This window comes from Crocodylus siamensis, chromosome 5, assembly GCF_052110815.1.
Source record: "Crocodylus siamensis isolate JL-2025a chromosome 5, ASM5211081v1, whole genome shotgun sequence".
Lineage (NCBI taxonomy): Eukaryota > Metazoa > Chordata > Crocodylia > Crocodylidae > Crocodylus > Crocodylus siamensis.
The window spans coordinates 176,855,374-176,879,446 of NC_143399.1; the positions used below are offsets into that span (position 1 = coordinate 176,855,374).

At 43.6% G+C, this 24,073-nt stretch overlaps 1 protein-coding gene across 7 annotated transcripts in view; it reads right to left on the reverse strand.

Annotated features, from left to right (window-relative positions):
* Positions 1-283: 283 nt before the first annotated feature.
* Positions 284-24,073, reverse strand: part of NSUN6 (NOP2/Sun RNA methyltransferase 6) — a 39,906-nt gene continuing 16,116 nt past the window's right edge. For all 7 annotated transcript variants that reach the window (XM_090047245.1, XM_090047243.1, XM_090047242.1 and 4 more), the window contains 7 exons: positions 22,427-22,580; positions 18,261-18,342; positions 13,450-13,569; positions 9,007-9,151; positions 6,187-6,332; positions 3,543-3,668; positions 284-1,028 (listed from right to left, as the gene is read on the reverse strand). In XM_090047245.1, the coding sequence (XP_089903371.1) occupies positions 816-1,028; positions 3,543-3,668; positions 6,187-6,332; positions 9,007-9,151; positions 13,450-13,569; positions 18,261-18,342; positions 22,427-22,580 (986 nt within the window). In that variant the 3' untranslated portion in view covers positions 284-815. The remainder of the gene's footprint in view (positions 1,029-3,542; positions 3,669-6,186; positions 6,333-9,006; positions 9,152-13,449; positions 13,570-18,260; positions 18,343-22,426; positions 22,581-24,073) is intronic.

A 24,073-nucleotide genomic window follows, 5' to 3' on the forward strand; every position in this document is an offset into this window, starting at 1 on the left:
GTTGTAGCCCTCACTGTTGCAAGTAATATTTGTCTTGAAAAAAAGTCACTGGTCAATCAGCCCAATGTGGTATCTTGGAACTGACCCAGTTTTACACAGGAGAAGGTTGTCCTTGAAACACATATTTGTTCCATTCCCTTAAGTGGGATATAATTATACATTCATCTATACATGCTGCTATAGAGGATGTGCTATGAAGTCAAATAGTATTTTGTGTGTGTATATATATACGTAAAAAGATTCTTGCTTGTATTGAAATAAATGAGAAAAGAGGTTTTAAGTATTGATTGAGAAAACAGCTCTTTGTTAAATGTTACACTTTCACTTAGCAATATTTAATGACATATCAGTTTACAAACTCCCGCAGAAACCACCATTTCTGCAAAATCTGATTTACTACTTTCATTGTATTAAATCTCATTTTTTGCAATTTATAAAATAACTTAAATACCCATAAGAAAAAAAACAAGCAAAAGCTTGTTCCTACGTGTTTGCAATACTGTACAATGAAACCACCCTGACAAAACAAAGCAAGCAGCAATCTGAATGCATTTACTCCTCTTTCCTATACTGCCTGGCTGCAAACTGAAAAGCAAATGGAGACTTCAAAATGAAAATACCCCTCCCCCAACTGTGACTTTCTTTCTCCAACCTGTGGCTCTCTCCCAGCAGAACAGCTGGCAGATTTTACTGCTTCCATAGCAACCATGTCGTCATCCTGTTGGCCTGACAACATTGCAGTAGTAAGAAATTTGGTTAACGTTTGAACCACACTTAACCTACAAAGGTATTTTTGGGGTTGTGTTGCAAAATACCTATTTAACATTCAATTTAATAAATTTTGCTATAAAAAATCCTATACAGTCCTTATTTGCCAGATGAATCAGATCCTCTTCCTTGGCATCCAGCAAGGAGTTAATATGCATTCTCTGTAAAGTGACATTGGAGGGATCAAACCTCTGCAGCAGCTTCAACTTATCCAGTGACAGTCTAGCTCCCATCATGCCTTCTCCTCCAATATGTGGTTCCTTTGGGAGTAAGAACATAAAGCACATTATTTATCTTCCTCTGAACTTACTGTTTTGAGTAAGTAAAAAATGCAAGAAATTTGTTGTGTGATCATCTCTAGCATATTGGTAGAATAATTATAACTAGACATCTTTGCTCTATTTAATGGACTAGATTCAGAAGGGGGCCCTTGGTGCTCGACCCCAAAACCTAGATACTTACAATCCCCAGCTATTCCTGGAGGCACCTGAATTCCCTCAATACCTAAGCTTTCACCAGTAGTTCCCAAATATCTTCTGAGGTGCATATGCAGAAATGCCTAAATCTTGACCTGGAGCAGCTCAAGAGCTTTACAGGAGTTCACAAAACTAGGTGTCCTCTGCATATTCAATCTGCAGGTTCTGATTTAGAAGATGTGAGCAAGGCACAGCTGCTAGCACACATAAAAAGGAAGAGGCTGTGTCACTTCCCCCTCTCTGTTTAATGCAGGGTTCTAATCCCTGCCCCCCCCCGTGAATATTTAAGTACTAGCAAACTGCCTGTCAAGAATGATTTGGGGGGGAGCAGAACAGGCAGGAAAAGAGCCCCATGTCTGCCCCCACTCTTGTCTGGGCCCGTTTCCCCCACTTCCCTCTCTCTGCCTCCACCACTTGAGGTTTGGTCCTGCTCCACCCCCTCCCCTGCCGCACTCTCCCCGGCCCACTCCTCTCTTCCCCTTGACCGTGTCAGGCCCGGGCCTGCTCCTCCCTTCCCCCCCACCACATCAGGCCCAGGGCCACTCCTCCCCTACTTGCCACATAGGGTCCAGGCCCACTCCACCCACCGCTGTTGCCTTCCAAGCGGGAGGGGGGACAGGCCAGCACTGTTGCTGCTGCCTCCAGGAGCAGGGCCTGGGGGGGAGGGCAGGCAGGGCAGGGCAAAGCCAGTGGCGCTGGCCTCGCTCCCCCACTCTGTCCCCACCGCTGCCTCCTGTCGAGAATGCTCTTGGAGCACGGCACTCTTACCAGGAGGTGCTTTTCTGTCTTCCACTAAATAAAATTAATCTAAGATATGGTAGATGTTACCTGAAAATTCCCATGAAATAAGTGCCAAAGGAGGTCTGTATTCATACCAAGAAACAAAGGGATTCTGAAGTGATAATCATTAACAAAAGCCTCAGCTCTGTTAAATGTTTGGTTACACTTACGTTTCTTCCTACTGTGAATATAGCCAAGTACTGTTGTTATCACAACACTATATTTTCTCACTTTTTATTTCAATATATCAGTAATATTTAATATTCCTCATTTGCATACAAGACAGAAATATTTTTAAAAGTTACAAATTAAACCTATATCAAATTAAGACTTTTTCTCAAGCATTCAATCAATTGTAAAATTTACAATTACTACCTTATCCTTTCATCTCTAAAAAAACTTGCAAAAGTACTAAATATAGTGTAAGAATAAAATATCCCAAAGTATCAGCATTTGTTTTTTGAAGAGATGCCTTAAAGATTATACAAGTTCCATATGCCACCACCACCTACAAACACTGGCAGTAAAATTAATTTGATCTGAACATGTTGATTTCTTCTCAAGTGGCTGTGAATCTGCAAATCCATGTCAAGCACCTCTGCTACTTTGACAATACCTTTGGCTAATGTCTCCCTTTTCCCTCCCCACAAGCAGCATGGTTTTTTAAATATTTTATTCTCATTCTATACATGACCCTTTATACTTGTTTCAACAGCATTAATAACACCTATTGGACTCTTCTGTGAATGTACTTTGAAATACAAGAACAAAAATAACAACAACATGTATTAAGGACAAAGCTGCCAGAAAAACACTAGCTGTCTTGAACTATCTATTATCCCTCTAAGTTTTAAATGACTAAGTAGCGGGCAAGTACAAGAAAGCACTGCAAGCTACAGAGGAAAGTCATATTGTGAAGCCACTTAAGCACCCTTCAGTGAACCATAATCAGACCTCTGTTAATCTACTGTGAAAGTTGCCATATGTCCACCAGCCTTCACTCTCATGTGTTATCCAAGGTGAAATAGTTTAGTCATTACATAATGCTCTCCTGCTTCAGTTAAAGGCATGTGGGATGCTAACACGGGACTTCATGACTTCCTGGTGACAGGATACTCCTGATCCTCAAAGGCTTTTATTCTCACCTCAGCTTTTAATCATTTATAAATGTGATTATCCAAGGTGTGTCTGCCTTTTCAACTGGGTATGTTTAAGACTCTCTTAAATAACAACACTCTATTCTTCTTAGGCACCAAAGATGGCTTTAAGTGTCATGGTACAGTCATTGCTGCAAGAGCATAGAACACATAGATGAAAAATATTCTCTATGCCCTTTCTATCTGCAACAGCTAACAATGAGGAAGACTGGCTTATGTAATCACATACATCACTTCTTCACTCTTTCCAGAGTGGGGTTCTTGAACTGTTTCACTGCCTGACAGGAAGGATATCATTTAACACACCACTGGTGAAACATGTGCCCTAAATTTGCATTGAGTAAACTGAAACTCTTCTTACCTGGGACTGAAGCTGGAGGCAGGGAAAATTTTCCAGAGCCCAAGCAACCTGCTCCTCATTTTCAGCCAGTGTAATTGTACATGTGCTGTACACCAAAATACCCCCTGGCTTCAGCAGTTTCACTGCCTAGACAGAGAGAGGGAGAGACTGTGCTTTGGCTTCTGTGTTATGATCATATTAAATGAGCAATTTCTTTAACTACGTGTAAGTACAGTAAATCTAGTTACAGGTAAATTATGAATTGCGTAATTAACTGTAACTTGGATGTATGAAACTGCTGTAGTGCAATCGGTAAATAATAGAACACTTATGTAGGCAATGATGTTTCTATCAAGGACTTAGGCATTGTGTTAATCATACAACACATTACTCCCTTTTGAAAGACACAGTGAAGGATCTAATATTTCCAAGTTCACTCTGGAAAAAGGCTCAGGATTTGTATTGTACAAGACTAAAAATGAGAAAGGAGTTTCTTGCCCTACAAGCATATTAGCTCATGCAGACTCCTGGGCTGTGGGAGGTGACATGTGCCCCCAACTGCTGTATAGCAACCATCTAGCAGGTTCTGCATAACTCATCCAGACTCGGGTTAGATTTTAGTTTCATCAGCTGATGCCAATTATGGATATCAAGTTATTTGATCAATGACCAATAGGAGATGTTTGTTCTTTCTACATACATATGAAGATTATTGCTGATGTCCTCTGTTGGAATTGGTAGAAATAAAAGTGAAATATACATGGTTTTATCAAAAAGTTCTAAGACTTGATGTTCGGGGTATTGTTCATCAGGATTTTGTACCGAGTGGTCAAACAATCAATGAGGCCTTTTATAAAGAGGTTCTGATTCGATAAAGTTAGAAGAAACCACCACGAGCTGTGTGAAAATGGTCAGTGGTCTCTGCACCATGCCAACGCTCCTTCACACACTGCTGTCTCCATTCAAGAATTTTTGGCTGAAAAAAACATTCCTGTGATACCACACCTTCCATATTCACCTGACCTTGCCCCATGTGATTTTTTTCTGTTCTCAAAAATCAAAATGAAGCTGAAAGGAAGGAGATTTGATGACATTCCAACCATCCATAAGAATGTGAAAGCAGAACTCAAAAAAACTCACAGCTGAAGACTTCCAGGATTGCTTCCGAAAGCAGCAGGAATGTTGGGACAAGTACATATCATCTGGGGAAGATTACTTTGAAGGGGACAGCTCATAAAAATGTTGTTTGTACACTATTCTTTAAAATAAAGGCTAAGTCTTAGAACTTTTTGATCACCCCTCATAGTTTCTCTTTACTGTGCTTGTTTTACTGATACAAAGATACAATAAAGAGCTTTTGGGGGCTGGAAGCACCTTCTATTACTGGATTCCTGACATTGCCTCCTAGAAAAGTAGAAATTTCATAAAAGAATGGAAAACAAGGGACTATGGTTTATAAAACTTTGAAAGGCCCTAGGCATTTGACTGAATCAAAGAAGGAGAAGGAAGTTAACTGAGTCAAAATGACTGTTGCTGTTCTCTATCTGATCAACACAGAGGGTACTAAAATAAGATGTTTTGAAAGTAAGACTCCAAACCACATCAACGCTTCTTAGTTTGAAGTCTTTATCAGTGTTTTGCACTTGCTTATTTCTACTCCAAGTGTCACCTTTTTAAGAACACGTGTTCTGGGATTTGTAGTTCCCTAATGACCATGCAGCATCACTTTGAGAAAAGGCCGGGTGGGGAAAGGGGTGGGTGATATTTAAGCAATAAAGGGTGGCTATGCATATGTTCCAATGCATTCTAATTAGAATGCATTCTAATTAATCAAGTCTGACAGAGCATTGTAATTAGAACACTCCAGCGTGCTGCTGTATCATGTATATTCAGCATCCCGCATTTCAAAATAGAAGCATGGGCATTTTAACTAAAATTCATCAAACGAGTTTTAGTTAAAGTGCCCCCAGTCATTTTGAAATGTGAGATGCTGAATACACATGACATGACACTAGGGCATTTTAACTGAGTGGCTGTCCAGTAGTCGCTCCCCCACTCCACCCCAGAGCAAGTGTATAGACATCCAAAGAGACTATAGAGGTAAGCTGGGTGCAACAGGTACTAGTTTGCTTGTAGTTAGAAGCGGATGTGTGGCAAAAAAAATCCTGCAAGTGAATCTGGAAGGAGGTTTACATAAAAGATGAAAGAATACTTTGGAAGATGAGGGTAACATGGTTACACATGAAGTTGGGACCTCTTGTTTAGGGGCCTAGGCTTGGCTTACAGAGACGGTAAAATTTCCCTGACCTGTCATTCTTTATATAAGGGTAAATAAAGATCAGGACATGTTTTGAAGAAAAGAAAAAGGCCTGCAGAAGCTAAACACATATTGGTGGCACTTTTAACTAGGGCAGAAAGAATGCAACCCCAGGAGGGCAAAGAAGTACTCAGAAAGGGTAAAGGATTGTTTTATGGGATGATACCTGCCCTGAATGAAGAGGGATTCTTGATTTGTCCTTCTTGCCATTTATAACACAAAACATCTAGCTAACCAGAACCAGAGCCAAAGAAAGCAAAGTATGACTACTTGAACAAGGCAAGCTAATCTTTCACCATCTCTGACTGTAAAACATTCAACTTTTTTTAGTCAACAATTAATACATACCACAGTGAAAAGCTTCTGTTGTAAGGGCTGGTAGGAGGTCACTTCCTTTAGAGTCCAGGAATAAGCCATATTAGGTCTCTGTCCCATCCCACTACAGGGAGCATCAAGAAGAATTCGATCAAATGACTCTGCCAAGAATGGAGGTCCTGTGGCAAAAGGCAACTGGCATGTTTAAAAGCTACAGAAGAATATGTTTGTTATATTAAACAGTCTTTGCTTATTTTCTTGAGACAGCACCATGGATCATGGGAAGCTGTCACTGCCTGCCTAACATTAAATGCTTCCATGTTTGTATCCTGTATTCTATCACTACAAAAGTAACCTCATCTGCAGACAAGCAAAACAAGGCACAGCACTCTGGTAATGACTGTATGGACTTCATCCCAAAAAGAACAATGCCTTTTATTTCAATGCTGTCTTTACACTGTGGTGAACCTGTCCAAGATTATGCTAGATTAACATATGTCAAACATAATTTAAAATTTTAAAAGCACCATGTAAAAAGTGCCAGAGACACAGGATTTTGGTTTCAGCGTGTGGGATATATAACTGTACTACATAGAGCTGCAATGAGCAACTATTGTTAATACCTGCACCAAAATAAATACGTATATGGTAAATAAAAAAGCCTACAGTTAAGTTTATCATGCATTTTAAGTACTTACTTAAATGGCTCAATACATGCTAATGCTTAGTCTTCATGCTGCATTTTCATATGTATATTTTAAACCATTTCATAAAGGAAGTATGTCTTACAAGCTCTGGTATGTGATATGCTGGCTGCCCCACAGCACGCTAACTGGTTTAAAAAAATGTAGTATAAATACTGCTGAGAGTTACTTGCATGCAGGAAAGGAATTTGAAACTCCCTCCCCTTAATCCTGCTGGGCTGCAGAAAGCCAAAATTCCTACAGCCCTGTGCTCAGAAGGCTCTGTAGCAGAGGACTCCAGAGGAAGCAAACTGCTGGTTCTTCACCATCTGGGAGTAGAGAGTAGAGAGGAATGTTGTATTACACACCTCCCCAATTCATCTTATATTGCAGATGGAAATGAGCTTGGGGCTTCACTTTAGTGCTATCCAGATTTAGGTCACTACACCCAAACGATTCTAAACTACATGGCAGCAGTCAGCAATCTCTGGCATCCATGTCAGAGCATGGCATACGGGGCCATTTTGCTGGCACTTCACAGCCAGCATAGGCTCTGGGCGGTTGCTGTTAGCCACAGAGCCTGAGCTGCTCACAGCAGGTGGCCAGGAAGATGCAAGCCCTGCTACAAGCTGCCCAGGCCAGCTGTGACAGGCAGCTGGGAGGCTGCAAACAGCTGCATGGGGGTCTGGAACCCTGGTACCAGCGGCTACATGCACACCTCAGGGAGCAAAGCGGGGGGCAGGGGGGCTCCTGGCTTGTGGCAGGGGCCTGCCCAGAGCCCAGGCTGGCTGCTGCAGGGAAGCTGCAAGCTGCTACACCAAGGTCTGTGGAGACCCTGCCCGGATCCTTGCTAGCGGCAGCTGCACGCACATCTCTGGGTAGACAGCAGGGAGGGCCCAGATCAGTGCAACCCCGAGGCGCACGTGCAGCTGCCACTGGCCTCAGAGCTGGAGCGCAGTTGCTTGCAGTGCAGTTCCTTGCAGCCTATGCATTTGCTCCAATTGCAGTGTAGTTGCTTGCAGCCTGCCCACCACCTGCTGTGATCTGCCTAGTCTCCATGGCTAGTGGTGGCTGCACACAAGCCTCAGGGCATGGCAGGAAAGTGCTTGGTAGCTCCCCCACCATCTGCCCCCAGCACACTCATCTCCAAGTCAAGGTTAGGGTGTTTTTGACACTCCGGCCAAAAACGTTGCTGACCCCTGCTTTACAGCATGACCAATAGACTTTGCCTGAGAGAGGCTCTAAACTGGACCACAGACCAGGTTGTACCTTTTGACTTAATTGCAGAGATATGTGGTAAAGCCTGTTCAATCTCTACCTGTTCTATATCAAACTTGTGCTCTTACTACATATTACTAATTTGCATAAGTATTAAATACCACCACATCTGACTTTAGAAGACAATCTAACTATAAGGCACAGGGGCATTGATATGCACTGCCTACACATGGAAGATGGGTAGCTTATGCACTCAAATCCCTACTTTAGTTATCTACTGAGCTGTGCTAAAATAGCAAAGAAACTTGCTGTTTCTTTCTGTAGCAAACTAGAAAGAATCAAAGGCAATAGATACCAATGACATATTTTCATCATGGGAACAGAACCAGAGTCATAAATACAGCATATCAGAAAAGCAAATGAAATGAACCTAAAATAAAAATAACACTCTGGGCTTTACAGCCCTTGCCATCTATGTGTCTGAAACAGCTGTACAAACAATAAATAAACTTCATAGTGCTCCTGGGAGTTAGGGATTAGTAACCCCATTCTACAGATGGAGATTCGGAGGTACAGAGAAGCTTTTCTTCCAAACCTACTGATTTCTCATCACTGAAAACTGTGAAACCATCCAGAGCATGGGGTTAAACACCATCATAAAGAAAAACTTACTATCCAACTCCCTCTGATATAATCTGTGGTAGGAATAAATACCTCCTCAAGCACATTAGGTTGTGATTAGGACAAACAATTAAGACTTCTGCACTTGAGAAGCTGAGAATTGCAGAATAGTAGAAACTAAAAGAATATCCAGTGTTATAGCATTCTGGGTATCTGCCAAGATTTAAAGGACTTGGGGATATTGTGGTAGTTTTAAAAGCACTTGCACAAATCTGATTATCATTTTCTTCCAAAAGCTATTATCCAAAGCTTTTACAATCATTTACTTTACCTTCTGTGTCCTCTGTCTTCCTAACTGCAAATGCCTTAGTTCCATCACAGCAAAATGCCTTAATACAATTCAGCTGCAATAATGCAGCATTCTGTGTAATTTTTTTGACCTTGCTAGCAATCTTATCCATGGCTATGACTTCACCCTGAAAAAAGCAAAGATCACACAAAATGTTGTGTTTACACAGATGAGCAGCTGCTAAAAACAGGTACAATACCTCTCACCTTTTATTGAGATGGGTAAATTATGAAGGATGGGTAAATAAGACACTCAAATCCTTACTTTAGCTAGTTACTGACCTGTATTGAAATAGCAACAAAAGATTTCTTTAGCAAACTAAAAAGAATCAAAGGCAATGGACACTATTGAATTATTTCCATCTTGGGAACAGAACAAGAGTCATAACTACAGCATGTCTGAAGAGCAAATGAAATGAACCTACAATTAAAAATAATACTCCTGGCTTTCCCATTACAGTAGTGATCAGTTTACTCTTCTAACAAATACTGTAAATAATGGAAAAAAATAGACACAAATGGAAAAAAATCACAATTTCACCACTTTGATTTTATGCAAGGAGCAAATTGCATCCTTCTGCCTTGCAAGCCTGCAGGACAAATTACAGGAAGAAGTAGAATAATATAAATGTGATCTACAAACACAATGAAGAAAACCCACGTTAATGACATGGAGTGCATACTCTAGAAGAGTAACAGCACTGGCAAAAGTTAATGTCGGAAGAAGTTATGCTGAGAATGCCTAGTGACTAGGAACTGAAAACCCAAGGTCATGGCTGCCCCTTGCTAAGCAGAGGTGGTGTTTCTGATCCCGGTGGAAAGGCAGTGGGATAGAGAGCGGTTGTAGAAAGGGAGTTAGGGACACACGGAAGCATCTGAAGAGCAGTAATTGTGTTAGACAAATGAAAAGTATAGCTCTACAGCTGACAGAGAAGGGCAAGATTTGTCATGCTATGGGCTAGCACATTATTGTTAAAATCAGGTTCTTCCATGATTGTCCTTCAGATTATGTATTCTGAACAGGTGAAATGTCTCATGAATAAAAACGTTCCAGTTTAAAAAAGTACTGCTTCTCATTGAAAAGGCTTGTCCTCTAAAGCTGTAACTAAGAGGATTTGTCTGTCTAAATATATCTGTATATCTACACAGGCAAACCGCTTCTTTATTCTAGGTACAGCTTATACGAGTAGAAGAATACTAAGAGAAAGGAAGTTATACCAACAAAAACACTATATGCTGGCAGGGCTGCATTAGGCTATTTGCCAGTATAAAGCTTACCTTTAAAAACCCCTTATGCAACTATTCTGGCAAAATTTTAGCTGTATGCTCTCAGAAATTATGTAAGCCAGAGCCTGATCCCAAAGTTGGAAAGATGCAAAACTCAGTGGACTCATTGTGAATAAGACATTAAATGTCACAGTGAAATATGCTGGACCTGTAAATGGCTATAACTGACATACTGAAAGTATTTTTTAAAGTAGAAATCATACTCTTTAGATCATTAGGTACACAATTGCAATTATGGGAAAAAACTCTCAGGAGCTACTAATATTTGAAGTTAAACTCTCCATAAATGCATTCAGCTTATCTGTAAACTGACTAACTTTTTGATTTTTTTTAATGAGGTAACTGTTTAAAGAAGGATTTATCTTCATTTATTTCTCAACCCCACAAACTAAAAGACTTTGCTATTATTAACAACTGAAACAAAAAACAAATTCTGATAAAAAATGTTGTTTTAAAATGGCAGGGGGGGAAATAATTTCCTAAACACTTCTATTTTCTGACTACTTCTATTAGTGTTCAGAAAATGTTGAGTACTTTACTAAAAATAGGGGATTTCACATTTTTCAACTACCTTCATATTTTAATTAAGTTATAGAATATATTTGGTATTGTGTTATGTAATAATGTCACAGAAATACATCATAAAACTACTTACACCTTTGGGAAAAATAAATTACCTACAAAATGGTATACAGAGAGTAGATAAGAAACATATGGGAACAGAACTTAAGAATCAGAAAGCAAAGCAGACAAATCAGAGAAGCATACTTTGTAAAGCACACTTTATGGTTTTAATTTACATACATTTGCAAGGTATGTTGATATTTAATTAATCCTCATATTCTCCTGAAGCGTTACTTAGTGATTGGATGTTAGAATGGTACAGATTACAGCTGCAGATACGATAAATGTCTTTTCCGTATGGACAATTTAAATTTAAATATTTGTGGAGTTTAAAGAAGGTGCTGAGGTACAAAAACCATGAAAAATGCATATACATGCTAAAAGTATAGGTGGAAGTAAATTGATGACAAAAGCATAAAACTCTTCTTTACCAGACTGAAGCTCTTGTAAGCTTTATGGCTGCACCCACTGCCTAATGCACGTTTGTAATTACTGAAGGGCTGAACACTTCAGTAAGCACTAGGATGATTATGTTAGAGCAGACTACCACAAGCATTAGAGCCCTTCTAAGTATACACGACTAGTCATTGCAAAGCCTTCCTGTTAACAAAGAGACAACTGTTAAAGTGCATTATGCTACAATCTGTACCGTCTAAAATCACTTGATGTTTTGTCCATAACCTCATTTCACTTCATTTTAATAGTAAGTGTTAAAATCTACTTTTCCTCTTTGTTATGAAAGAAAACCATACCTCTCTGGTGGAAGATGACTTGGTATCTTCTCTTTAATTGATGTAGCTGAATAGACTCCAGCATGGTTTGTGCTGGAGTTTATTGCTCCTGAGTGCTGCTTTTGCATATGCACCTGGGACTGCATCCCCTTGAGCTGGGGATGAGCATCCCTGCCTGCCAGGGGGTCCCAGGGCTCAGCTTGCCAGCCTGGGACTGCTGCAACCTGGCTCATCATGCTGAAAAGGGGCTGGCTAGGGCATGACAGTGCCACAATCAATCCTCAGGGAGTACCCTCACAAAGCCCTAACTGTATTATTGTATCTTCCTTTCTTCTGTTCTCCTTTCTGTTGTTTCTGGTAGCATATGCTATGGTTCTTTCCACTGAAGCAATCTAAGAGTTTCCCAGTCTACTGGATCAGCTGTTGGAGGGAATTGTGGGAAAGCACTGAAAGACTGTCAGCATTTCACTGATATTTGTTGCCATCCTCACTGCAGTGCAGGCAGTTGCCAGGCCACTAACTCATGCTTCCTACATATTCTCAGCTTCAACACCCTTGTATGCTCCTCAACAATTTGCCTTACTTACGTCAGTATTTCTATTCAACCAAGGTGAGAAAACTTTCTTTTTCTTTTTTTCTTTCTTTTTTTATAGATTCATAGGCGCTAGGGCTGGAAGGGACCTTGGAAGATCGTCAAGTCCAGCTCCCTGCCCAAGGGCAGGAAGTCAACAGGGATCATAGGATCCCAGCAAGATAAGCATCCAAATGTCTCTTGAAGGTGTTCAAAGTAGGTGTTTGAACCACCTCCGGCAGCAGTCTGTTCCAAACTTTGGGGGCTTGGACAGTAAAGAAGTTTTTCCTTATGTCCAGCCTGAAACAGTCATGGAGGAGTTTGTGACCGTTTGAACTTGTCATCTCCAGGGATGCTCCGGTGAATAGACATTCCCCTGGATCCTAGTGAACACCCCTTATAAACTTATGGGTGGCCACCAGATCACCCTTGAGCCTGCGCTTTTCCAGGCTGAAGAGAGCCAGGGCTCTCAGCCTCTCATCATAAGGTCTGTTTTCCTGACCTTTGATCATAAGCATGGCTCTCCTCTGCACTCTCTCAATCTTTTCCACATCCTTTTTGAATTGTGGAACCCAAAACTGGATGCAGTACTCTAGCTGCAGCCTCATCAAGGCTGAGTACAATGGGAGAATGATGTCCTGGGATTTGCCTGAAAAGCATCTAGGGATGCAAGCCAGTGTTTTGCTCACTTTACTAGTTGCAGCATCGCACTGAAGGCTCATGTTCATCCTGTGGTCAATCATGACCTCCAGGCCCCTTTCATCTGTAGTGCTAACCAGCGTTGCACTGTCGAGCCTATAAGCATGCTGCAGGTTTTTCTTCCCAAGGTGAAGAACCTTGCATTTTTCGGTGTTAAACACCATCAAGTTCTTGTCTGCCCATCTGCTGAGCCTGTCAAGGTCTACCTGGATCACCCTCCTGTCCTCAGGTGTGGACGCTTTTAGAGACTCCTGACTTATATGTCCAACAAAATCAGATCAATTTGCAGAAACAGATTTCTGTTTGTGGTAGGTGACTATTTAATACAGGAAGTCTGTAATTCTGATATGCTTTAAAGTAAACCAGTAAGAAGCATCTTCAAATATTAATGATTTGCTATTCAAATCATTGAGTTATCTGTGGATCTTGATAGATCAGTGAAGTGAGCCATGCTAATGAAATGCAAGTCAGGCTTTCCTTCTCGAGACAGAAGATGCTCAATGACTTCTCTTACCTGATCATGCATTAATGTTGCAAGATGGGTTGTTTTCCCCCCTGGTGCAGCGCACATGTCCAAAATTCTCTCTCCTGGTTGAGGGTTTAGAACATGGCTCACAACTGCAGAGGGTAAGTTCTAGCATAAACCAATGATTTAGAATATGAGGGATAACAAACAACAAATACGTTCTGAAAACAGTAAATAGTGAAGCCACTTATATTTTCAGTTATTTCCATAACAGAATGAAAAATGTTATTTATATCACATTAAGTATATCGTTATCTTTTGCTTTAAGTCTCTGGCAGCTTTTCCTCAGAACTTAAGCAACAACAATTGAGGTTGTCACACTTGTCACAGCAACTCTCATGCACAAATCGAAGAGAACGATGCTGTGGCAGACCCGAAGCCCTCTATAACTTACATATGTCGAATATTAGCCAACTTATTAGAATGGTTTCTCTGTGAATAATACCGGCTTAATTTAATAGCTGGCTGTAAACTAAACAAACAAAAAATGACTACATGACTAGATATAAGCTCCCCATCAGCAATCGTTTGCAAGCTGTTACAGGACTAGCTGGAGTGTCCAAGGAAGTCAGGCTTGCCTTAGGGACCATCACAAGATGATAATAAATACTCTTGTCTACTTCACCTGTAGGTCCGTCTGTTTTCAAAATCTTTTTCTGTAAATGCCTTATTATTACTGCTAATATCAACAGCATTCTGGTTTTAAGAAGGATAATGATCACTTTGTACACTGCTGATCACAGACTAATGAAATTATTGTTACAGCTAGCAAGTCCAACTGGAATGATGTGATGGATGTACGTCTTTACCACATCTGTGTAGGAGCAAGGGAACTACAGAATTTGACCTGAGAGGCAAAACACAAAGCCTGATTGATATCTGATGGCCGGGCTCAGAGACCAGAAAGGAAAGAGAGAAATGCAGCTACTCTAAGAAAGTTAATTATCTATAGCATAATTAATTAGATTATTTGATTGAATCTGAATATTAGTGACAAAAATCTAGTACAGAAATATAAGCAAGGAATCTTAATCCAATACCTAACCCATTAGATCTTAAAACCTGATTTTAAGATACTGACAAGCTGGTTTGTAGTGCTTATAGAACAGATGTCCTTGGAAGTAATAATGTGCTGTCTTTAAACTATATATGTAAACACTTTCACATATCTGTCTGAGTTGGAAAAGAGTATTTTTAGAAGTATCTTAATTGGAACCTTCTTTTCTGTTTTATAAATGATATGCTAACTTTAGATCCTATTCGGCAGCAGTCAAAAAATGAAAAGATAGTTTCTATTATAGGTGCATCAATATACCAGTTGCGTATCAGATCAACACCGATAAAAAGAAAATTAAGATTGCTGGCTATCAACTTTTTTTGACCGGTGTAGCATAATGTCACAATATGCCTTCTGCCCAGGACCTTAAACGTCGCATGCATGCACACATCTGCATGCAGGAATGAAGCTGGGCAGCATTGAAAGCAGCGCCATGAAGGTAAGCCTGTGCAGGGGAAGGGGCATGAGGAAGGGAAGAAGGTCCCCTGATGAGGGAGAAAGTGGGGCAAGGGCTGGGGGTGCTGCCCAGCCAGGGCAGTGAATGGGACCCAGGACAGGGAGCAGGACAGAGCAACAGGTGGCTCTCTGCTCTGCTGCCTTTCCCACAGGAGCCCCATGGTTGCTACATATTCCCTGCCTCCCTGGCAGTGGTCAGGGTGGCAAGTTGTGCTGGGCAGGTAGGGGACGTGGCTGCTGTGGGGCTCCCGAGGGAAAGACAACAGAGAGGAGAGCCCCAAGCTTACAGCGGGCAGCCCACATCTGCATTTGCCCGGCTGAGCTCCGCTCTGGTTAAAAGTGTTCCCGCACTTAAAAACAGTAGTGGCAGTGCTTGAATTAAAGCTCATTTGATGAGCTTTAGTTCAAGTGCCACCACCACCATTTTTAAGCGACAGGAAGCAGATACCCTGGATGAGCTGCCCTGGCTCTGTCCTGCTCCCTGCCTGGGCCCTGGGTCCCATTCACCACCCTTGCTGGGCAGCATCCGCAGCCCCACTCCCTCCCTCACCATGGGAGCCTCAATCGTCCCCCTCCCATGCCTCTTTCCTCCCCTGTGCCCCTTCCCCTCCACTGACTTACCTGCAGGGAGCTGCTCTCCATGTTGCCCGGTTGCATTCCTCTAAATCAGTTATCAGATCAGTATCAGCCAATATCACTGGTTATTAATTAGCTATTGGGATCAGTCAAGAAAATCAGTGAACCCCTAGTTTCTATCATTTTGAAATTCTATTGTATGTCAGCCATATACCCTAAGTTTAAATATTTTAAATTTTGGTCACAAAAATATAGGCAGTGATCAGCAAATGATACACCTCCAGATTAAGATTCTTTTGAAATATAAATAATTTAAATTAAATTAGTGTAACTAAAATACTATACTGACACCTTTTGTTAACAAAAATTATAACTAAGAGCATTGATGGATGTGTTAATAACACAATAAGTTATAACCTATCACACATTCAGCCAATGATGTGATAAAATGGCAAACCAGCCACAAAGATGTTCCATATTAAATGGAGGACATCTTTGTGGCTGATTTGCATCATATTTTAATTTGAAAGTATGGCATTTTTGGCACTGGCTGTCTAGAGGATTTAGTTGCTGACAGGTGTGGAGCTGGGCATTGGGATCTGTCTCTGATGATGCATTTCTTACAGTGCCCTTTGAACTTACTGGTACGTGGGGAGCTGATAGGGCCTACACTGGACTGCAGTGTGAGACTTTAGGCACCATCATGCTGGAAGCTAATCTGCTGACGGGTCCCTGTTCACCAGCAACTTGAAAGCCACACAGAGCAGTCCAGCATCTCTGCAGGGCTACATTGCACAACTAGACCACATGGCTTTCAGCTTGCTTGCATGCAGGGAGGTCATCAGTACAGAAGCATGACATCAGGGTCTGTCCCAATGTCTTGTTCCCTACACCTGCAGTTGCATAATTTGGATCTATTTTTATCCCAGAACTCATGTGTCCTGGCAGGATGCATAATTTTTGGAATCCAGGAAAAATGTGTCAGATTCCTATCTCACAACTAAAAAGTCTGCCAGGGGCCCTAAGACACAACACTGCACTGTACTGTGTCATACTATAGACAAAGCTATCATAGGAAGTTGTGAACTGTTTCCCAACTTTTCAAGAATTATACAAGCAAAACCAGAAAATTAATTTTTAGAAAGCACAGCTACAACTACAATGGCTTATTTGAACTGACATTTAAATTAGAATTGTTATTCAGACATACTGGGAACTAATGTTATCTTTGTTTTTAAAAACTAAGACTTTGCACCTAATCTTGATTTCAGTGCTGTAAAATAAGAGCGCAAAATGGAGCAAATAGTAGCTATGGCTCCAGCCTGGCAGCAGTGGTGGCAGTAGCAGTAATGGTGGCAGACCCGGCCCCTGGCCTGAGTTGAGGCTGGATGTGGAGCCAGAGCTACAACAGCTCTCCTACTATCACACAGATTCCCTTACATGCTTTCCCCCACACCTTGCAGTCTCCCTGTTCTCCCTCACCATATGTAATCTCCCAGACTGCATAGTCACCTTGGCCACAACCAGGCAGCAGCAGTGGCAGTATTTCTGGCCCTTGTACAGCCCTATACTTGAATCTACGTCAAGATTTTCTCTGCCCGCCCTCCCCCCCACTCCTTATATTAAATGAAGGGAAAAGAAACTTGTTTTGGATTTGAGTAAATATGGTAGATCTCTCCAGCCCCTGACAGATGCTTATATAATTATGTGATGGGATCTGAAGCATTTTATCCTGGATCCCTTTCAACGTCTGGTATGGCAAAATATGCAAGCTGTTGGAATCAGGGATAAAAAAATACTCAGCAATAAAAAAATGCATCTGCTTGGGGTATGCAGCTGTACATGCACTAGGGCATGGGGAGCTGTGATCCCCAGCTTGCCTGTAGCCTGTTACATGCGTTGCAGAGCATGAATTCCTGGAAACTGGGGAGATCCCCAATCCCCAGTTGCCTATGCTATGCTCCTGTCAACACAGCACTGTGGAACATTTTGATGGCAAGTGTGGAGCGTGCCATTTAATCATGAAATAAATGCAATGCCTGCCAGGACCCACTATGTCCACAGCCATTCCATTTCAGTACAAATGTGTTAGATGCCTATCGATGCTTTATTCCAGGGTTTTTCAACCTTTTTTAGTCTACATACCAAAAGTGGTCAGGCACTGAGTGGGGGGAGGGGAGGGGAGGAGAGGGAGGTAGCATGTGTAGCTGGAATCTGGGGGTGGGGGAGTAGCTCACAGCCAGATGCCAAGCAGGAGGGGAGGAGTAGCACATGGCTGGACATGCAGCAGGTAGGCAGGGACGGTGCATGGGCGGGCAGGGATAGAGCACTGCTGTCTCCCAGGAGTAGGGCCAGGGTGGGGCAGGAAAGCTCACTGGGTGGTGGCAGCTGGCGCATGCAAGCTTCCTTGCCTCACAGAGGGGCGTCACAGCCCTCGCCCCGCCCTGACCCTGCTCCTAGGACATGGCAGGGCTCCCTCCCCACCTGCCCACGCATACCCACTAGGACCGGTCCAAGTACCCCCAGGGGTATGCGTACCGCTGGCTGACAACCCCTACTTTATTCTATCTACAACCACTTAAATGGAGAAACTATTGATTTATGTGCTATGGCCCCTATTTGAAAATGAAAAATGTAGACTCCTAATAATTCATTTTTAGGATATTAATTCTTCTGAAAATTGTACTGACCTACTTAGTAATATACGTACCTGTAAAAACAAATAACTGGATAACACATTGTCAAATGAAGGACTAAGATAGATTGGGTCTGTCATTCTTACGCCCATCCCCCTGAAAAGCACAAAATACATATTAATCTGACTGATTCAACCAAATTATCTGTGCTGCCTATACTTTTAAAACTACCTTCTGCCATGGAAAGAGTCTTTGTCTTCATAATAATTGACTTTCAACAGCATTGAGGGGCTCAAATAATACTGATTTGGCCATGATGTTCTTTTTTTTCCCAACATTATTCCATTCTTATACACAATAAGAAAAGTAAATATGGCAGACTCAACTTCTAGGGTTGTATATTCAACTACTTTCATTCCAGCACCTCGGGTAGCACAAAATAAAATGGTCTGAATAGGGTGCCTTTGTTTCACATAAAAAAATTATTATTTGTTTTATATGTCTCAGACATGGAAGAAGCAGCTCTTATTCTGACATGATACAGAACACACCACTTCACATGCTCTTTGTGCGTGTTGGGAGAAGGAAAGTAAATTAATTTTCTCTGGCAGCAAATAATCTTAAATTGGACAACTTCTTTGGCAACCAGTTCTAAAACAGATTGTGATACAGAGACAAAACCTAAAATACAGCCTCATTAACCAAAAAAGTGTGTTGGGAGACTGGGAAAAAGGAGAAGGGTAAGGCTTAAACCTATCCAAACTGGATCAAATCAGTAGGAACAGAAAAATAGTCACCAAGGAGGAGTCCTGCCAAGTGTGGAGGCTTATTAACTTAGCAAAATCAAACAGAATACATTCTTGTGAAGCTGAAGAAAAAATATCTGCTGAATTAATCAGAATGAGTGCATCCACATGTGCAGGCACATGCACTTGCAGCAGCTCAAATAAGAGCAGCACAAATTTGTGCCAGAGATTTGTGCCTCAGCACATATGCTTGAACATACACTTTGGTGTGGGGCAAGTTGTGCCACTTGGGGCAAACTGACCCTGCCCAGCTCCTCCTGGATCTGCAGCCACCTGTGCTGGCCCCAGTAGTATAAAAAGCTCAAGGGTACTTGGTTTCAGGAGCTTCTGAGGCCCAGCCAGTTGACATATGCAGACACTAGCCCCCTGCGCCAGCTAGACTACTGCAGCAGCTCTGACCTAAACTGGACCCTGCACCCTCTACCCACTGCAGCAGTCTGGTAGTGGAGGCTCCTGTCTGGCTATGACCTGCAGCCACCTGCAACAGCATCCACCCAGTCCATGTCTGCATGCCTGCCAGACCGCCAGACCTGGATGGGGATTGCCTGGTCACCTGGGCTGTGGCATGGGCACTGCAATAGAGCCTCCTGTACCTCTGGGCCTGCTGCCAGTGGGCTGTGACTACACAGTTGGCCTTCGTGCAGCACTGCTGCCATGTCTATCCCCGCCCTACCATCTGGGTGGCTATTGCCTGAAAGATGTGCTGTGTGGTGGCCTGCTTTGAACTGTCAAAGCATGTTCTCCTGGCCCCAAATGGTCAGGAAGTCAGCCACCTCATTTGCCCTCCAGCTGGGTCCCCAGTGCCAGTGCCTGGGTCCCACCCCTTGCCTCACTAGCAGGAATCCTGGTGCTCCCTGTTTAAAAATTGCAAATTCTCTAACAAAAAGTCCCAAATTCACTCTTTAAAATACCCCAAAATCCAAGTTTTCCATGATTATATACAGTGGTGCCGGCTGGCATATATATAGTGGTGCCCAGGCAGTCCCCATCCAGATCTGGCAGGTGTGCAGACATGAATGGGTGGGTGCTGAGGGTAGATATATATACGTAGTGGCTTTTCATTTTAACCATGGAAGAACATGAATTTTGGGGTATTTTAAAGAGTAAATTTGGGATTTTTTTATCAGAGAATATGCAATTTTTAAGCAGGGAGCACCAGGATATACATCTAGAAAGAGACTGAATAATCAGTTGGGCAATGTTTTATTGATATATTTACAATTTTAAAACAATTTAGAAGCCTACCAGTACCTCTATCATCATGATAAAAAAATTATAAATATTTATATGATTTGGTTTTTGCTTTTGTTTTTTTATCACAGAAAAATCAGAGCATCCCCTGACTCTTTTATTGCAGGACACTAAGATGCCTGCTCCTTTAAGAGCAGAAACTGCCAAGGGAGAGGGCCCTGGGAGCCAGACAGAAATTCCACAGGTACAGGTTGCTATGGCACCATGCTAACAAGGGAATTAGCCTGCACCTGCACCTGATCAGCTGTCTGGAAGAAGGCAGGGCTCTGGATGCACATAAACCCCAGGGCTGAGACCAGCGGGGGTTAGTTCTCTAGCAGAAGCCAGGGGAAGGAGCCTCCAGGGAAGAATTGCCCAGAGATGCTTTGGTTGCCTGATATGCTGCATATAGGACTAATGGAGCTCCAGGAGCTCACCACGTACCCTGGCTTAAAAGGCACTTAGTGCTGGGGGGAAGTCTGACTCTTTTAAAGGGACAGAGCACACCCTGAACTGCTTGTGTTATGTTATAGCCCAAGGACTAATATTTTGGTTGCTGTTTATAAACCGATGGATTGGATTGAGGCTATTAGGAAAGGAGGAAGCCTCACTGGAGCCCCACTACAGTGTGGAGACCCCAGTGCCAGGGGGCACGGTGACAAAGGGGGTGGACAGACCCCAGCACCAGAGGGACAATGTGTAAATACCATCTGCGAGGCTTGTGGCATGGTAAAGAGGCGGTTTCGGAGCCATACATGTAGACCATAAGGCCAAAATGCAACCATTTTGAGCAGGACCCAAAAGGGGTCCAAGAACCCATGGGGTTCAGTGGAGTCCATCAGGATTGTGCCCAATACACAAACTTGAGGGCAGCATCCCAATTTACTGTAATTACCAACAAGATGTGGCAAGTGAGGAAAAGGGTGCCCACTGGGCAAGACTGGCATGGTCATGGAGCCATACGGGCATCACGGCTATTCCTGGGGACCCCATCCCATGATACCCTTCACTAACCAGGATGTGGGGACAGCTGCTCCTGCAGCCACAGCTGCTGCCAGTAGGCCCCATTCTGGCAGCTACGGGTACACAGGGTATGAGACATTGGAGGCACATGGGGTTTGCAGGAGGGGGTGTGGGAACAAGTGTGTGAGGGAGGTGGGTGTGGGGTTCTTGGGTGTGTGTGTGGGGGGTTCATTGGTGAGTGGGGAGGATGTGGGGGAGGTTTAGGGTTTGTGGATGGGTTTGTGGGGGGGGGCTTAAGTGGGGGCCGCTACATCCAGCACTGGCAGCAGAAGCCAGTTGGGCTGTTGGGGCCATGGCCTGGCTGTAGGCACAACCCTGTGAGGCGCAGCACTGCCTCAGCTGTGGGGTGCGTACATCTTGAACAGACGCAACCTGGCCCAGCCCACTAGCGCACAGCTTTGGACAAGACTGAGAAGGCTGTACGGTAGCAGGGTGGGCTGAGACAGGCTCCCAAGCTGTGTCAGGTCTGTTCAGCACAGAGCCTGGTCAGGCAGTGCCATGCCGCTATGGGCTGTGTCTGCAACTGGGCCATGGCCCTGACAGCCCAGCTGCCTGTTGCTGCCAATGCCAAGAAGGCAGGTGGGGGGCAGGCATCTAGCAACCCCTGCTCAACCCCACCCACAAACCCCACACTCACAAACCCCACACCCCCCATATCCCGCTGCCACTCCATACTCCCCACACCTCACACCCATAACCCCTCCACCCCCACATCCCTGCTAACTTACCTGGGGCAGTGCTTGGGTCCAGGCCATGCCACAGCCTTGCCCCACTCCTGTTTGCCCCAGCACTTTAAGGGAGCATGCTGGAGTAGCAGAAGCACCATAAAGACACTCTGGTCAGATAACAGAGCGTTTCTCTGGAGAACCCAGCCTCCAGGTTGCCTCAGGGCATATTCCTGGACCGTGCCCTGCTCTGCTTTTTTTCTGCAGCCTCCCCTACCCAACCTAGGCCAACATGCCACATGCCAGAGTGTGCATGCACAGGTGTTTCCCGGGGACAAGCAGCAGTGGCACATATCGTGACACTGCTGTTTGTCCCTGGAGAAACGCACATTCCTGCTTGTAGGGAAGTGCCCAATCTGGTTTCTTTTGGGTTGCACAGTTTTTCAAATTCATTTTTTCGTCCTTCAAACATAAACTGCACGTTCTCAATCATCAGTGTAGTTGGTATAGACTTACTTCAGTGGGCCACTTGGACTGAAAATTTCATTGCGACTTAGTTCAGAAATCCCATTTCCAAGAAAAACTTTTGTTCCCAGGAATTCTTTGGCTCCTCTTTTACACTTCCCTTCAATATCAGAGTATACAGAGACCATATCTCCAGCTTTCATAACTAGGGAAAGAAGAAAAGGGAGATTTTTAGGGAGGGCTTTTTTCATAATGTCACAGTTTCATAGTTGGTAGGGTCAGAAGGGACCTGAGCAGATCATCAAGTCCAACCCCCTGCCATGGCAGGAAAGAGTACTGGGGTCAAATGACCTCAGCAAGGTGTTCATCCAGCCTCATTTTAAAGACCCCTAGGATAGAAGCCAGCACCATTTCTCTTGGAAGTTGGTTCCAGATCCTAGCCACCCTGACAGTGAAGTAGCGCCTCCTGATGTCTACTCTGAATCTACCCTCTGCCAGCTTGTGACCACTATTTCTTGTCACTCCTGGTAGTGCTCAGGGGAACAAGGACTCCACCAATGTCTGCTGGTCCCCTCTGACTAGCTTGTAAATGGCCACTAGATCCCCCCTCAGCCTTCTCTTCTGGAGGCTGAACAGGTTCAGGTCCCTTAACCTCTCCTCGTAGGGCCTGCCCTGCTGACCCCTGATCATGCAAGTGGCCCTCCTCTGGACCCTCTCCATGTTGTTCACATCCCTCCTGAAGTGCGGCACCCAAAACTGGACACAGTACTCCAACTGCGGCCTGACCAGTGTCGTATAGAGGAGGATCACCTCCTTGGATGTGCTTGAGACGCATCTTTTGATGCATGACAAGGTGTGATTGGCCTTCCTGACTGCTTCCCCACACTGTCGGCCCATGTTTATTTTGGGATCAATAATGACTCCAAGATCTTTTTCTGCCTCTGCACTGATGAGAACAGAGTTCCCCAGCCTGTAGGTATGCTGCTGGTTCTTCCTCCCCGGGTGCAGTACCTTGCACTTGTCAGTCTTGAAACTGATCCTGTTCTCATCCACCCACCCCTGTAACCTGTCTAGATCCGATTGCAACCTATTCCTCCCTTCTAGCGTGCCCACTTCTCCCCACATCTTAGTGTCGTCTGCGAATTTGAACAGGGTGCTTTTTATGCCCTCATCCAAGTCGCTGATGAAGATGTTGAACACTGCAGGCCCAAGGACCTAGCTCTGCGGAACCCTGCTGCCCACATCCCTCCAGGTTGAAAATGACCCACTTACCACCACTCTGGGTGCGACCCTCCAGCCAATTTCTCACCCATTTGACTGTGTAGGTGTCGACGCCACAGTCCCCTAGTTTTTTAATTACAATGGGGTAAGAGACAGTGTTGAAGGCCTTCCTAAAGTCCAGAAAGACTACGTCCACAGCAACACCTGCATCTAAGGATTTTGTGACCTGGTCACAGAAGGCCACCAGGTTGGTCTGACCTGCCTCTAATGAACCCATGTTAGTTGCCCCTAAGCATAATCTCCCCTGCTGGCCCCTTGCAGACATGCGCCAGGATCTCTCAAAAAGCTTACCCAGGATTGAGGTAAGACTGACTGGCCTATAGTTTCCTGGATCCTCCTTCTTCCCTTTTTTGAAAATGGGAACCACATTGGCCCTTTTCCAGTCCTCTGGCACCACACCAGAGCACCATGAGTGCT